Source organism: Pagrus major, chromosome 9 (genome assembly GCF_040436345.1).
Source record: "Pagrus major chromosome 9, Pma_NU_1.0".
NCBI lineage: Eukaryota > Metazoa > Chordata > Actinopteri > Spariformes > Sparidae > Pagrus > Pagrus major.
The window spans coordinates 9,622,582-9,638,043 of NC_133223.1; the positions used below are offsets into that span (position 1 = coordinate 9,622,582).

Genomic DNA, 15,462 nt, shown 5'->3' on the forward strand with positions numbered 1-15,462 from the left:
ATTGGATGTATTAGCGCTGAGTGCTAGCAGGAGTTCTCAGTGTTTCCGATTCATCATGAGCAGGCTTCCTGAATGGCCGGCTCAGCACAGCACAGTGGGGAGAAAAGCCCCAGGGGAGCAAGCGCCTGTCAGCGGTGGTCTCCTGAGAGCAGCTCAAAAAGTGACATTGCTCTTGAGCAGAGATGGAGAGGGGCCGGCGTACACAGTCATATGTTTAACTGAGGCAGACCCTCCAGACAGTCTTTGCTAACTTATCCCCAGAGTGTCAGTGCTACAGCTAATAATGGTTGATTCGAATCCATAATTTATCAGCTCTGGTGATCATATTTGCAATTATATACTGACGGCCTGTCATTAAAGTCGAGGTGAACTATTGTTTTTATGTCTAGTTGTTAAAGGGCCTGTAATAAAAGGAGACGCGGGTTTTTACAGCGTTCACAAACAATTTAAATGCCAATTACACCCCCACGGACAGAATCCAGCAGATTTATCTCACAATGCCACTCATCCAGACATATTGTTACATAGGCTGCTGGGTTTTGCAGCTCGGTCTGTTTAAAATTTAACAGGTCATGTTCCGTGGCTTCTCTGTTTTGATATAGTGTGCCACCAGGCATGCTCGCTGCTGAATTAAATATCAGCCGGTGCCCTGCAGACGCGTCAAAGCCAGGCTCTCACACATGGTGGCACACCCAACGTTGTCAGACACGCCCTTACAGTGTACACAGAAGGAGGGCTATTCAGAAAACACACTTGATTATGTACACACATTGTGATAAAGGTGAGATGCCTCACATTCCTGTTTATCTGCAGACTCAGCCTCCTGCCCGGGCTGACGTCCCTCTGCACTGCCTGTTACAGAAATTAGCTTTTTCTATTCCCATCACACAGCCCTCTCTCCACCCACACTGCCTCTAATTGACTTTTACAGCAGCCCTGTTTTTAAGAAATGGTGAGACGTCAGGACATGAAGGCACGGAGCACTTGGCTGGTGTTTTATGCAACTGCAGAAAGGTCAGAGTGGGAGATAAACGCCTTCGTATGCCCTCTTTTCCCCCTCCAGTAGTAAATCCTCCTTTATTAAATGGCCCCTGGTAGAGGAAATTATTGGAGAAATACTGAGACTGCAAACCTGGGCTGTGTCTCAATTCCACATATTATACAGTATTAATAGAATACATTATGCATGCAATACACAGTCTGTCTCAGTGAGACTCACTGGACGTAGACTGTGGTTATAAACCTGCCATTGGCTGAATATTTCAGTCTGTAATCTTCTCCCCTTTGGCTCTCTGCGTGTTGGCGTTTTTCAAAATCCCTCTCTATGGATACAACAACAACAGCCTATGAGCTAACCTCCACACTGGATATCACCCTGACACTAACCTGGTCACAATACCAATGTAAACAAGCTTGCAGCTCTTACCTTTTTGTTTGCAGCCATTTTACGCCTCCCACTGAAATGTTCCACCAAATAAAGTCAGTCGTTGCAGCTGTGAGCAGCTCCTTGTTTCCTCTCTGCATGGCATTGTGGGACAGCAGTTTCGATGTAAAGCACAAAAAACAAGCAGGTGTAGCATGCATACTGACTTTTTTGGGAATAGCTCATTTGGCCATCTTTGGTGACCATGACAATAATGTGGACACCTGGAATTTACACTCTTGTGTAATTGGACACGTCTTTCCAAAACCCTGGGCACATATCTGCTGCTCTAACAGCCTCCACTCTTATGGTTTCAGGCTTTCAACCTGATTTTGGAACCTGGCTGCAGCCATTTGCTCCCAAGACCTTTAGCCGGGTCAACCACTGTGTTTCACTGCATTCCTGTTCATCCCACAGCTGTTGGATGAGGTTGAGGTCAGAGCTCTGTGCAGACCAGTCAATTTTGTTCCCGCCAAACTGGGAAAAACATTTCATTAATGACCTAGTTTTGTGCTTGGGACGCATTGTCATGTTAAAACAGTCATGCGTTATTGTCTAAAATCTCATCATATGCTTTTGTGCGATAGTGGTTGTTTACTGGCTTTATATAATGGGATGTCCTCGAGTTAATTAGCTGCAAAACAGAGTCAATCCCATTCATTAATTTACCTAAATGTTGATTAAATATGTATCTGAATTATTGAAATACCAGCTGTAGCCTTTTAAATTAAGCCAACCTTATTTTATTGACAAGGTGTTGTTCTATACTTTTAAGCTGATTTGCTTAAGTTACAGATATGATATAAATGAGAGTTTAACTGTAAGAATGTTTCCTGAAGTTTATGTGCTCTCAGCTATAGAGAGGCTGTATCACTGATTGATTTGTTGGGACGACAGAAACACTCATTCACAGGTATACAGTGATGGTATAGAGTGGTGTGTTTATGTTTTTACCTCACAAACAGTGTAAGTGTTATTTTGTCCCATCTTCTCATTAACTGGAGACAGCTGATATGACCTACTGCTGCCGATGTTCGACTCTGGCTCAAAATGAGAAGCTGCGAGCTGAGTGATTTGTTTGCCACTCTTTGCTCATGGAGAAATTACGGATTTGTTACCGTCAGAGCTCAGCACTTTTTGCCAGCCAGCTTGTCAGTTCAGTCAATCACCAGAGCAATGAATTAACATTTCACATATGCAGTGAGATGTTGGCAGTGTAGAGCCCAGCTGGGCTGGATGAAACACAGTAAAGAGAGGTTTTGGATTTTAGATTTCGATCAGCGAGATATGCTGGATCGTCTCAGGACATAATGACGTATTTGTGTTTTTGTATGGTGGTTGATTGCTTGTCTGATTATGACTGTGTTTCTTGTTCTCAGGTTTCTCTTTTCTTGTTAACTACCTGATTAAATAAGTGTATATGCTGTAGCTTTAATTGGAACTAAATAGATGTGCCCAAACCAGGAAAAACAGTTTCAGGCATGAAGGTCACAAAAGTATGCGTCCACACACGCAAAATGGTGCAGCAAAGCACCGATTTGGGACAAACTTCTAAATTCAAATAGGTGTAGATGTTAGTGGGAAGACTGAAGCAGACCAACTATTGGCAGACCTTATATAGAGTGGTGTCGGGATGACATATATTTGTAGCTAACTGAAGTTAGCATGGCTCTGGTTCCCTCTGTGGGATTTTTGAATTGTACTTTAGATTATTGCAGAAAATAATCTCTGTGTCAAACACAAGTTTATGATATGGACACGTTTTGTTCATCAAGATAACCTTGATGAACAAGGTTATCTTGTTCCTAAACCTAAATCTCTAGCAGTAAAAAGCTAATGTAAGGCTATAAACAGATGACATCACGCTCACTTGACTTAAACGTCACCACCACGAGGCATCTTACTACACAATTACTATACACGTTTTCTATAAACTGATCAATGTACAAGTTGTAAAGTAGAGTTAGAATAGTTTGTAACTAAAGTCAGCCTGTAAAGACGGACTGGTGAGTAGATGAGTCTCTGTGTTCACTGTGATGACGTTTAATGTCCCCAACAACCTCTGTAGTCTCATTTACACACTTGTTGAGACGATGGGAACAGGATGTGGAAAAATGCAAACTGCAGGTCTAAGGACTTGTTACCACACCACCTTATTTAAGGTATCCGACCTCATTAACCTCTGTTTTTTCTGGTCTGCTCAGTCGAGCTGTAATCTTCTTTTCTCATATGGTAACAAGAGTTTTTCTTAAATTAATACCAACAGGGTGAATCCAGGACTAAATGTGTCTTTCCATGAGGTCAGACGCCTCCCAGCCTGCCTCTCAGCACACTTTACTCAGAGATGATTAGGCCTCAAATCCCTCACACCTCTCCCTTTCATATAACATTATTTATTCCATCCTTGAAACACACACTCATTAATTGTTCCGCTTAGCTGATCTCTGCAATGTGTGTGTGTGTGTGTGTGTGTGTGTGTGTGTGTGTGTGTGTGTGTGTGTGTGTGTGTGTGTGTGTGTGTGTGTGTGTGTGTATGTGTGTGTGTGTGTGTGTGTGTACGTGTGTGTGTTGAAGGTGAGTGTGTTGGTAATCACAAAGTAAAATGAGGAGCCACGATGACGAAGCAAGGCCACTCATCAAACCGTCTCGGATACAATATCGCCGACCTTGATCCAAAATGGCAGCGCTCCTCCCTCCGCCCTTTCAAATGAACTATCAGGTTCACTGAACTGTGAATTTGTGGCCGACCTCATTATGATTATTGTTTCATCTGTATTGGAGATTGCATCCTGCGTCGCTGTAATAGACTCACTTAATTAAAGTAACACACGAGAAGGTTATCGGTGAATGCGTCTCGCCCATGAAGGTAGTCTGCCACAGATCACCCAACATGGCCTCTCTCTCTCTCTCCCTCTCTCTCTCTCCTCTGCCCTCCTTTGCTCGCTCGCTCTCTCTCTGTGGGGTCACCTCTGATGTGCTGGCTCCGCAGTAATGTCTTTATTGGATCTAAGCCGACCCCGGGTTCACCACGGAGCCCCAGACCTGGCACAGAGAGCTGTATCAACACTTGGAGATTCCTCACCCTCCAGGCTAAAACACTACAGGGCTCTTCAAATAAACCACGAAGGTCTGTGCCAGGAGAGAAAAAAAACACAACAACAACAAGCGTCTCTCCTTTCAGCTGAATGAAGCGCAAGGAGGAAGGGAACCTGCAGCGCTGTGAGAGGGAGGACAGTTGAAGACAGAGACAGAGAGACAAAAGAGGGATATGAAGGAGAGGAAGGGAGGCAGAAAGCGAAGGGGAGTCTTTGAGAGAGAGCGGATATTCAGTCGATGCCTTTATCCAGCGTTCCTGAGGCATCCAGATCAGCTCTGCCGGCTTAGCCTCGTCATTAACAGCTTTAGATTTAATTAGCCATCATTAAGCCTCTGTTTTACTGGAGGAGCTTACAAATATTTAATCACTGTTTGGGTGATGTAGCGTGTTAGTGCTGTTTGTGTGAGAGCTGAGGGAAAACACCCAAAGTCTGATTTTGTCGTCTTTCAGGTCTTTGTAATGAATGTGCAGTACAGCAGGTCTGAGGCCGGTGTATTAGATGTGGCTTAGTCTCTGTGGTGCCCTCATGTTTTACGAGGTATAAGGTAATGTATTATGTATTGTATGTATGTATTCATGCTACACAAACATATATACAGTTATTTATATAGAAATATACATAAACACGTAGTGTATCTTTTGGATCTGCGTCAGGGTGATGATAATGTGGACCATCTTCATATCAAAAGTCTGATATCAGGGAAACACTGTCCATCAACTTTGACTGTGTGTGAGCACCAAGCATCGATGAGTCCACCTCTCCTAGTCCAGCTGTAGTCCTGAACTCTGTCGGCTCAGAACACGGTCTGCCCGTCGAGTGCAACAGCTTGATCCAAGATGTGGTGGTGGAAGCAGGTCTCTGTGGGCACAACAGTCTCTGATTTCACATTGTTTTGCCGGCCTGAGTCCCAGATTGTCCATTTCCTTTTCCTGTGACCAGACATTAGCCAGGAGCGGCCTTAAACCCAGCTGGATTAGCATTATGGCTCTTATTCTGACTCTCTTCCTCCCTGGGGCAGAAGCTATAATAGCAATATCTAATATTAATAGTAGTAACTGTCTTTACTTTTCTAACTTAGTTTTTCACTGTTTTATACTTTATTTTACATGTCTCTATTTCTGTTTCTTTAAACAGAAGCTTAACACTAAATCCACATTTTTTAAGTTAGTAAAATGCACCGATCGGCCACAACATTTAAAGGACTAACAGATGAGGTAAATGACATTGATCATCTCGTTACAAAGCAATTTTCTGCCGGGAAAACCTTGGGTCATGTGGCACTTGACACGCACCACCCGCCCCAACACCACTGCAAGCCAAATAAACCTCTAATGGCAACAACATTCCCCGATAGCAGTGGCAACCTGCCCTGCCACATACAAAAATGTGTCACGAATGGCCTGATGAACATAACTGTGTCCAGACATCACCAACATATCTGCATGTGTTGCTATGGTAATGAAGTAGGCATCAGTAACGCCTCAGGAGAGTCAGGAGAGTTTATTTCATGGTTGCTGTCCATGGCCTGTTGTCCTCTGTGTTGTCTTCCATACCATTCTGCTAGTAGCAGCATGGGGTCTGCTCAGATGCTCTGGATTTGACATTGTTGTGTGTTGTTTGGTGTTGCACTACGAGTGACACAAAAGACACTTTATCCAATAGGAGCATCCAGATTCCTGAAATCAATCTGGATACAATCTGGATATGACAAAAAATGGACTTGAGCCAAAGGGCTCCGAACAGCAAGCTGGCCTCCAAACTTAAATTCAGATCCCAATCTGAGCGAGGATCCGTGGCACATGTCAGAACAAGTATGATCCATGGATCATCATTCCATGGATGCTGAGATCTGGGTATATGTACAGTCACGTATATGTACATGGTTTATTCATGTGTTTGTCTCCTCCAGTCTTGTTCATTGTAATTCTCTTTAAGTGCCGTATCATGGGCCACTGGACGTGTTTCAGTTTCTTGAAGACGTTTCACCTCTCATCCAAGAGGCTTCTTCAGTTCTAACTAACTGGAGGGGAGAAGCAGGCTTTTACACTCTGTGTGGGAGTGTCCTTACAGAGTCGTTAGGGCCACTTGTGGGTCGTTGACCCAATCGGCCTTCATGTGGGTTGCTAGGGCTAGGTGAGCCCAGGTGTGAATGCTTGTTAAGCTGTCTGGGGAGGAAACTCAGTACAGCATTGTAGGTGGGTGATAAGTAATGTCTTAGGCCACCTCCTCTGTTCAAAGACGGTCGTTCCACCTCCTGTGTTGTGCCATTCGTTTATGGAGAGTTGTTTTGCATTGTACAGCTCCATGTAACTCTGGTTTTGAAAGGTGATTTATAAATTAAAGGGGTACTCTGTAGTCTTGGAGAAAACTCTGAATTTTAATATTTACAATATTAGTGAGGTAATATTACGTGTGAATATCGTGAATAGTGAATAGTGAATAAACAATCCATTCTCAGAGGAATATAAGATACCAGAACACTATTTGAAGCTAGAAAGGTGGCAGGGTCCGCCACATATAACCAAAGTAAAACAGTATGAAACTGTGTTGTCCTTTAAGGTTTTCAGTTTATTCAGTCATGAAAACAAAGAGAGTTTGTTTATTTAGTTTGTTTCGGCAGAAAATAATCAGCCAATGAAGATCTTTCTTTGCTCCTCTTATTAAGTTTTATTCTGCTTTGCTTATCTTTACTTATCATTTGATTCTGATTGTAGCGACAGTTCTTTGCCTTTCTCTGGAGAAAATGTTGTTTAAATTTGATGTTTAGAATCTGTGGAAAATTGATCATGTTCAGTCAAAGACATGAGGCGTGTTTAAAACTGGGTGTAAAGTTGCCCTTTCAACATACTTGTTTGTTCATTCATTTATTTGATATTTTTGGGTGATTATATTCCATCTCTCCAGGAAAGACAGATGTAAAACTGACTGCCTTTCTAACTCTGCTACATTTGAACGATTACACTACTCACTGTGCTGACAACGCTGTCCTCCCCCCTCCTCCCCTCTCTGTCTCTCTCTCTCTGTCCCCTGCAGGCTGTGCTTGGAGGCAAGGGACCCCTACTGTGGCTGGGACTTCAGGCAGCGCAGATGCACCACACTAGAGGACAGCTCCAACATGAGCCAGTGGAAACAGAACATCACCGTTTGTCCGGTAAGAATAACGTCATTGCAGCATTTACTGTGAGAAAGTTGTCACATCTGTCCTCAGGGGGCACATTACTCTCCGGTGCCCTGTTGAGGTCATCTCACATATGTCACAGCAGCTGGTGTCATCCATGACTAACGACTTCATGTATGTGTTGTACAAGACAGGACATGATATAGGACTGGCAGAGGAAGAGCACTAGGTGAATTGGACTGAAATGAAATGGATAAGATTATACTGACATCAACTGGACTGAAATTGGCTGAAATGAAGTGAATTGCAGTAAATGTATTCCCTCTATAATCCTCTGGAAACATTTACTTTCTTTCTTAGAAGTAAAAGTCCTGCACTCTGTACCTACTTCTTCTCCACGCTGAGCTGTTGGATGGTTTAATAACCGTCTGATCTCACTCTTGTCACGGCTGATGTTTGTTTTCCAGCTGCGGAACCAAACAACCAATGGGGGCTTCGGACCCTGGGCGCCATGGCAACCCTGCAACAACGATGATGGTGTGGATGGCATGAGCTCCTGTTTGTGCCGCTCCAGGTCTTGTGACAGCCCCACCCCTCGATGCGGAGGCAAGAACTGTGAGGGCCCCACCATCGAAGTCTCCAACTGCTCCAGGTAGGGAAAAGACCGACAACCACCACCACATATAATCTTCATAATAACATTTCTTTTTTCATATTTAACTCAATAAAGGTTTCATAATAACTATAACTACTGATGCAGTAATTGAAAAGATGTTTTCATTCAATAGAGAAAACACAAGAAAGTAATCACTGTATGAGCTGACGAGTAGGAGGGACTGAATGATGTCCACATCAAGGCAGTATCTAAATCTGCCTTTTAATATGAAAACAAGAACTTATAGTATTATGTCCAGACGAGATTTAGAGAAGCTCCTCAATTCCTTCGTCTCCAGCAATGTGCAACAGTCTCTTTCCTGTCTTCTGAAGCTGGTAATTAGAAAAACTGCAGCACACTGAGAAATGCCCAGGAGAACAGAGAACATTCAGTCTTCCCCTTAAATCTTTATAGAACAGATTCTAAACTGCCCTTGCTACTCTATAAATTACTTAAGATGCCTCGTGGCAAATTACATTTCTGATATGCTTGAAGAATAGAAGCCCAGTAGGTCCCTGAGATCTTTAGGAAGCGGTCTGTCTGTAGTTCCTCGGGTCAGAACCAAAAGATGGTGACGCTGCTTTTAGTGACGATGCAGATTTATTTTTTTCTCTGCTGCATTTTTCCTCTATATCTTACTGTCCTGTAACTGTATTCCTTGTCTGTTATTTTCTCATTTCATTTTTCTCTAACTGTTGCTTATGTAGAACACTTGTCTGTGTTTAAAGGGTGTGTTAATGAATTTACTTTGCCTAAAGCAAAGCAGAAGCTGTGGCCCAGCACACTGGACATTGTCAAGTTTAAATTATTACAACGCTATGATTGAGCACATTAAACCTGTCATTCTGCAAATGAGTCTGGTCCAGGATCATGAGAACTCTAACATCTTTTCTTAAACTCTGCTATTGTAGCAGCAATGTCCTGATTGACTTTGAAGCGTCCACCGCAGGGCACAATTTACACGCTGACAGAATGAGACAAAGATCATGAACGTGAGGAATCTTGTTAGAAAATGTAGGTGACATCCAGGTTCTCCTTGTGACACCTCTCAGCGCCTCTGTCTGCAGGGGAATTGGCCAATCAGTGTTACAGAGAGCAGAGCAGAGACAAAGAGCTCAGCCACCTCCATCCCACTGGATAGCTGTGCCAGATTTAATCCTTGGTGTCGAAATTGAATTGTGTTTTTGCAGAAAGTGGCAATTAAATCATGAGAAGTGCTACCCAGGAACAAAGCACTTAAGCAAATTGAATGAATGTCTCCCAGTCAGAATGAGCTCCCTGTGTGTTTCTGTTTCTGGAAGCTCAGAATCACAGTAAAATTCAGACAGCGCCAAAAAGCAGTTTATTTTTCCCCCCCTGTGATAGAATAACACTAAAAGCATGGTGAATAATTATGCAGGTAATGGAAGCATTGTGAAACAGGTTGCTAATACTTTCTCCTGTGTCTGTTGCCATAGAAATGGAGGCTGGACGCCTTGGTCGTCATGGGGACAGTGCAGCACAACCTGCGGTACGGGCTTCGAGCTGCGCCAGCGTTCTTGTAACAACCCATCACCCAGACATGGCGGCCGTGTGTGTGTGGGGCCAAGCAGAGATGAGAGGTGAGAGGAACCAGACGTGTCAGTCAAGTCACTGCAGTGATCAAGTCTTCTCCCAGTCAATTACTAAACTCAGGCTTATTATATCATGACAGACATATTCAACCTAGCGATGCTATGATATGTTGCAGTCAAGATTAGATATCCTGTCTTCCTCAACCAGATTATTAACTGATACCAGAACTGTCTTTTATTTCTTTGTGAGTTTAGATTTTAAATAACAAAATTGGTTGGTTATCATTGCCTTCATTTAAGTGTTAACATATAAGCCATTTAAGTGTTTTATCATCTGACACCACTATCAGGTGTCAGGACAAGCGGGTTTAGGCAAGTAGAACTTGCCTAAAGTCGATATTGGGAAAAGGTTGTAGCCATCAAGAAACGATCACTGACTGTCTAGGAAGAGACGAGCTGCAAGCTCAGTCAATCATCCACTATGCTCCCTTACGTTCAGCATTATGTCGCGCTACTTCTGCCTTTGTTCCTTAGAGACAGCAGTCATTGTGTACATGACAATGGGAAACTGCATGAAATGAAGAAATAAGATTACTCTCTGAAGTGAACAAATGACCAGTAATGTTTTTGTTCTGATGAGGGATGTTAGTTTTTATTGTTTTGTGCTTTCTGACCAGATCAAAACTTGACACTTGAAACACTTCAGTTTTTGCTTTCAGTCTCAAATCAAGTCTCAAGTAGGTCAACTGTAAGTCGAGTCTCGATCCATAATTTTTATGATTCAAGTCAGACTCTAGTACCAATCTCAAATCTACAGCTCTCACTACGTCTGTATTTTTGTTCCAATCAATCCTCTTAAAATCCTGCTCTTTCCCTGCTGCCATCTCCACAGGTTCTGTAATGAAGGAGTGTCCTGTCCCCAGCCAATCTTCTGGTCCCCGTGGGGCTCCTGGACAAAGTGCAGCACTGAGTGCGGGGGAGGCGTCCATTCCAGGGTCCGCACCTGCGAGAATGGCAACAGCTGCCCAGGATGTGCACTGGTAGGAAGCACACAGATAAACACACAAAGACATAGAAGAACATCTGTCAGCCTCCCTCTGTGACAGAGCTCGTAGGCTTGTAAGCAGACATTTAGTAGTTTAAGGAGAAAAGAAAATAGTTCTGTTTCTTTCAGAGACACACTGTTGCTGTAGCTCTGTCAAAAAATAATTATTTATATGCATTTAACTTTAACTGTGTGTTTCTGCACAGCAACACTTGTGAGGGCAAAACCATTTTAGAGGTGAGCAGGTGAAGATGACAGCGGAGATAAATGCAGACATGTTTTTGATCTTCTCTCCTGACCTTGAATAGCTCAGCTGTCAGAGTCGGTATACTGACAGCGTGTTTCCAAAAAATGTCTGTTAAATGTCGGTGACTCTGGGGACCATCTGGAGCTCAGTTTGTAACAGAAAGACCAATATTTCAGTTGCTCAATAACCATAGTACATACAGTTGTGCTTTATACAGAAACAGTATCAGTCAGTGATTACGATAAAAGTTTCTCATTTTAACATCGTATAAACATTTTCTTCTCAATCAACTCTTGGACTTAAAAAATCTAATTGAGAGTTTGGTTTTGTATATTCAAACTTCCCCCTGACTTGTGCCACCTTCTCATCCAGGAGTACAAGGCGTGTAACCTGGAGGCATGTCCAGAGGTGAAGAGGAACACACCTTGGACCCCCTGGATGCCCGTCAATGTGACTCAGGGTGGAGCTCGTCAGGAGCAGAGGATGCGCTATATGTGCCGGGCTCACCTGTCTGATCCCCACGAACTGCAGATTGGACGCAGGAAGGTGGAGACACGCTACTGTCCCAACGATGGTACAGCAGCCTGCGAGACAGACAGTAAGTTCAGATGTGGTCTTATCTCTGAATGTGGGTAAATAAAAGAAATTCAACGTTTTAGAGTGAAATAGAATTTACATCTATGATATCTAAGAAGTTGTACTGCTCAGTTTTAATCTGAAGTAGATTCTCCTGAAGCTAAAGAGCTCACTTTGGTTGAGTCATTGACCCGAGTCGAATCCTAGAGCTTCTCTGTGGACAAGTAGGACTATGACAGCAGCAAAACTGACACATTAAACAGGAACCCATTCAGTGGTGAGAGAGTAACAACAAAAAGTTATGTTTATACCTACTGCCCTTACCTCACATCTTTACAACATTAATTAATTAATTGCTATCAGATACCTGACCCCTTGTCCTCGACACCTTAAAGGAGAATTCTGTTATTTTTGAATTCCAGTAGATCACCCCCCTCCTAGCACAGCTGTAATGTAATCCTTCGGGGCATCTGCAACTGTCAAAGTTACATCCACTGAAGGTGCTTGTTTTTGTCACACAAAGGTGTCACAAGTGTCTGATAACATTTCAGAAATGATTATTATGAAGATGCACCTTTTCAATAAATAATAAGATCTTTTTTGTAACCAGAAAGTCTCACTCTGAAATTTAGCAAGGTGAGCTGTTACCATTGTTGCCTCATGTAGATTCTCAAAATCATTTAAGTAATCAGCCAGTCTAAGTCCAAACGGACGTAACTTTGATGGTCATAGTTACCCAACTTACGTTGCATCTATTGCAGCTGAGGCGATCGACTTACTGATTCTAAAGCTTAAGGACGGTATGAATCATTTACATATCTAAACATGTAAATATAGGGCCCAGGTTCAAAACTACTGGAATATCCCTTTAAAGGGACCTCAACCAACAAATCTTTGGAAGTCACGATACAACTGTGTGTGGTCAACTCAGTTTAGTGGATGACATACACACCCATGGGTCCTTTTTTTCACCTGATACTCCTGCGTACTCTTTACGTTCTCTCTGCACTGGTTATCCAATTGCTCCTACAGGACTGAGCTCTCCTCCTTTGGAATAAGCCCCCACTGTGAGTTTGGCAGGTGGGCTCTAACATTATCAAATGGAGGCTAAAAGCCTGTGTTTCTGTGTAATATGATCCCTCCTAGTTTCAGTGGCTGGGTAAACCTTCCAAAGACTACCTGACAATTAGTAACCTTCACTTGTTAACATAAACTGAACTTAATTTAATTGTCTCTGTCATGACACTCAATTATTACTTTTATTTTTCTGTTTGTGTGTGTGTGTGTGTGTGTGTGTGTGTGTGTGTGTGTGTGTGTGTGTGTGTGTGTGTGTGTGTGTGTGTGTGTGTTTGAGTGGCCTGGGTGTGTGTCTGATGTTTTCATTTATTCTGTAATCCATGCAGAGACTCCCCGGGATGATGCTGCACTGTGAATAAACAGACGTTAAAGTGAAAATGTTACTTGATGACTGATTGTCAGTTCAAGTCTAACGTTCCAGTTTCCACCTTCGGGACGCAGCTGCTGAATGAATATATATGTGAATAAATAGTGAAAGCCAGAAATCTTTGTGGATTTTTGGAGTTTTAATTGGATATCAATAGAAAAGGAAATGTGCAGAGAAGGAAAAGATTAGTCCGAGGAGATTTCTTTAGTGTATGTGTGGAGAAATGTCAATAGGATAATAATCTGTTATCTGTATCTACACAGAGACATATATAGTTACCTCACACAGATATTCTCCCGCCTGTTTGAACAGGAGGCATCAGTGTGTGAAGATTTCTTCCAGTGAGAGCCTGACATGGTGAACGGGCCCCCTGTTAGACCTGTTAGCTCCCCTACATGCTGTTAGTGACGGGGTCACAGTCCAGCACTCCCACATACTCACCGGCACACAGAGAGCTACACAGGGTCACAGTCTGCTACTCCCCACCAGTGGCTTTTTCATGCCCCCCTCTCCTGAATCGATTACCCGTCTCCCCCTGTCAGCCTTCTGGGGGGGCTGCATCGACTCTGACAAACAGATGAAACAGCGACAGCAGGGAACCGTGGGATGCACAGGAGACACAGATAGAGTTTGAGAGAAGGACAAGCAGAGAAATATGCCTGCTGGCAAAGTCGTATCTACTGTGTGACTTACACTCAAAGAATCTGCAATCTGCATGCTTCACATTAAATCCTTTAGTCTCTCAGACTCTCTGACAGCACTGCATATATTTTGGTGACTTTCATCTCAAACTGAACTGTATTTTACCTGGTCTTTCTTCTCTCTGTAGCCCTTGTCGAGGAGCTCCTGAAGACACCAGTGGTGAGAGTGGCGGGCGCCGGCTGGTCGTCGTGGGAGACCTGGTCGAGCTGCTCGCAGAGTTGTGCCAAAGGCTACCGCACCCGTCGGCGAACGTGCGCCGGACCAGAAGGAAAGAGTGCCCCCGTTGCATGCCGCGGCTCGCCTGTGGAGTACCAGGACTGTAATGTCCAGTCGTGTCCTGGTGAGTGAAGTCATGATGACTAAGGGCTCATTATTTTATCATCAACTGCTTTTTATTTAGTTTTTCCACTGTTATGCAAACATTTCAACACAAAAAGTGGTACAAGACTGAAAACATTGGACATCTAACATACAGCACATACACTGCTCTATCATATATATACATGATTATACCAGTTGTGCACACTTTATTAAAGGTATAATGGGTATAATAGGGTTATTTGTAAAGTAACGTTTTCTATTATACATAATATGGGATATTGGGGCACAAAGAACACAATGATTCTGGAGTGTTGTTCCATTAGAGAACAGACTGGAGCTTCTTAATGTGACAGGTCTGAGACCCAGGGCGTCAGTTTATGGAGGTTGGCTGCACATTCATAGTACATATACTCTGGCAAAGCCGATCCTCCCTCCTGTTTCTGCCTTCACAGACAGTTCTTTCTTACTCTTGGTTTTTATACCCAGTAAAGGTGGGTTTACACTTGTTCAGATTTTGGGCTTATCAAATGTTGTTTCAAGTTACTGTTACACTGATCTATGTGTTACACTCATGCCTAAATACAGTATGTAAATGTATCAAGGCTTAGTGGAAATGGGTGAGACTGGAATGACATTTTACTTGCTTTTTCATTATCAGAAAGAGATGGCACTTTGTTAAATTGATTTTTCATCCCAAAACACTCTAAAAGTCAGATCATTATAAGAGCAACCAGTATGGAGGAATTTAGCTTTAACAGGAAAAGGAGAAGATCATCTGCATAAAGTTAAAGTATGTACAGTATATACGTTATGTATGTAACTAAACTAACAGTATATTTTAGCATAATTATGAGGGGTTCAATTACCAAATCAAAGCTCTGTGGGGACAGAGGGCACCCCTGAGTTGTCACCAGACAAAAAAAAGAAAATATTTTGAAATTCTGTTATTTGTTCGTACGAATGCTTGAGGAGTACAAAATTACAATCCAGGAACAAAATGTGGGGCCAAAGACAAGCCTCTAAAATACTGTGAATAGATAGGAATATTCAGTCCTATCAAATGCTTTGTGGGCATCCAAAGCTATTAAATTCTCTGGATTAATGTTATCGCTGGGTGAATAAATCACATTAAATAAGAGACAGAGTTGGCTGAATAGCTGTCTTCCAGCAATAAAACAGCTCTGGTCCGGATGTAATATCTTGCATAGTTTTAATTCTGTCCATTCATGCTGTGATACATATTGATTTCCTTTTAGTATCACTCATTTTGTTCTCACATA

At 42.7% G+C, this 15,462-nt stretch overlaps 1 protein-coding gene across 1 annotated transcript in view; it reads left to right on the plus strand.

Moving 5' to 3' along the window:
• sema5ba (sema domain, seven thrombospondin repeats (type 1 and type 1-like), transmembrane domain (TM) and short cytoplasmic domain, (semaphorin) 5Ba) overlaps window positions 1-15,462 on the plus strand; it is a 114,767-nt gene that overhangs the window by 82,496 nt on the left and 16,809 nt on the right. Inside the window, exons 11-16 of the mRNA XM_073473758.1 lie at window positions 7,555-7,672; window positions 8,107-8,291; window positions 9,752-9,895; window positions 10,740-10,887; window positions 11,512-11,737; window positions 13,989-14,201. Of these exons, the coding sequence (XP_073329859.1) occupies window positions 7,555-7,672; window positions 8,107-8,291; window positions 9,752-9,895; window positions 10,740-10,887; window positions 11,512-11,737; window positions 13,989-14,201 (1,034 nt within the window). The remainder of the gene's footprint in view (window positions 1-7,554; window positions 7,673-8,106; window positions 8,292-9,751; window positions 9,896-10,739; window positions 10,888-11,511; window positions 11,738-13,988; window positions 14,202-15,462) is intronic.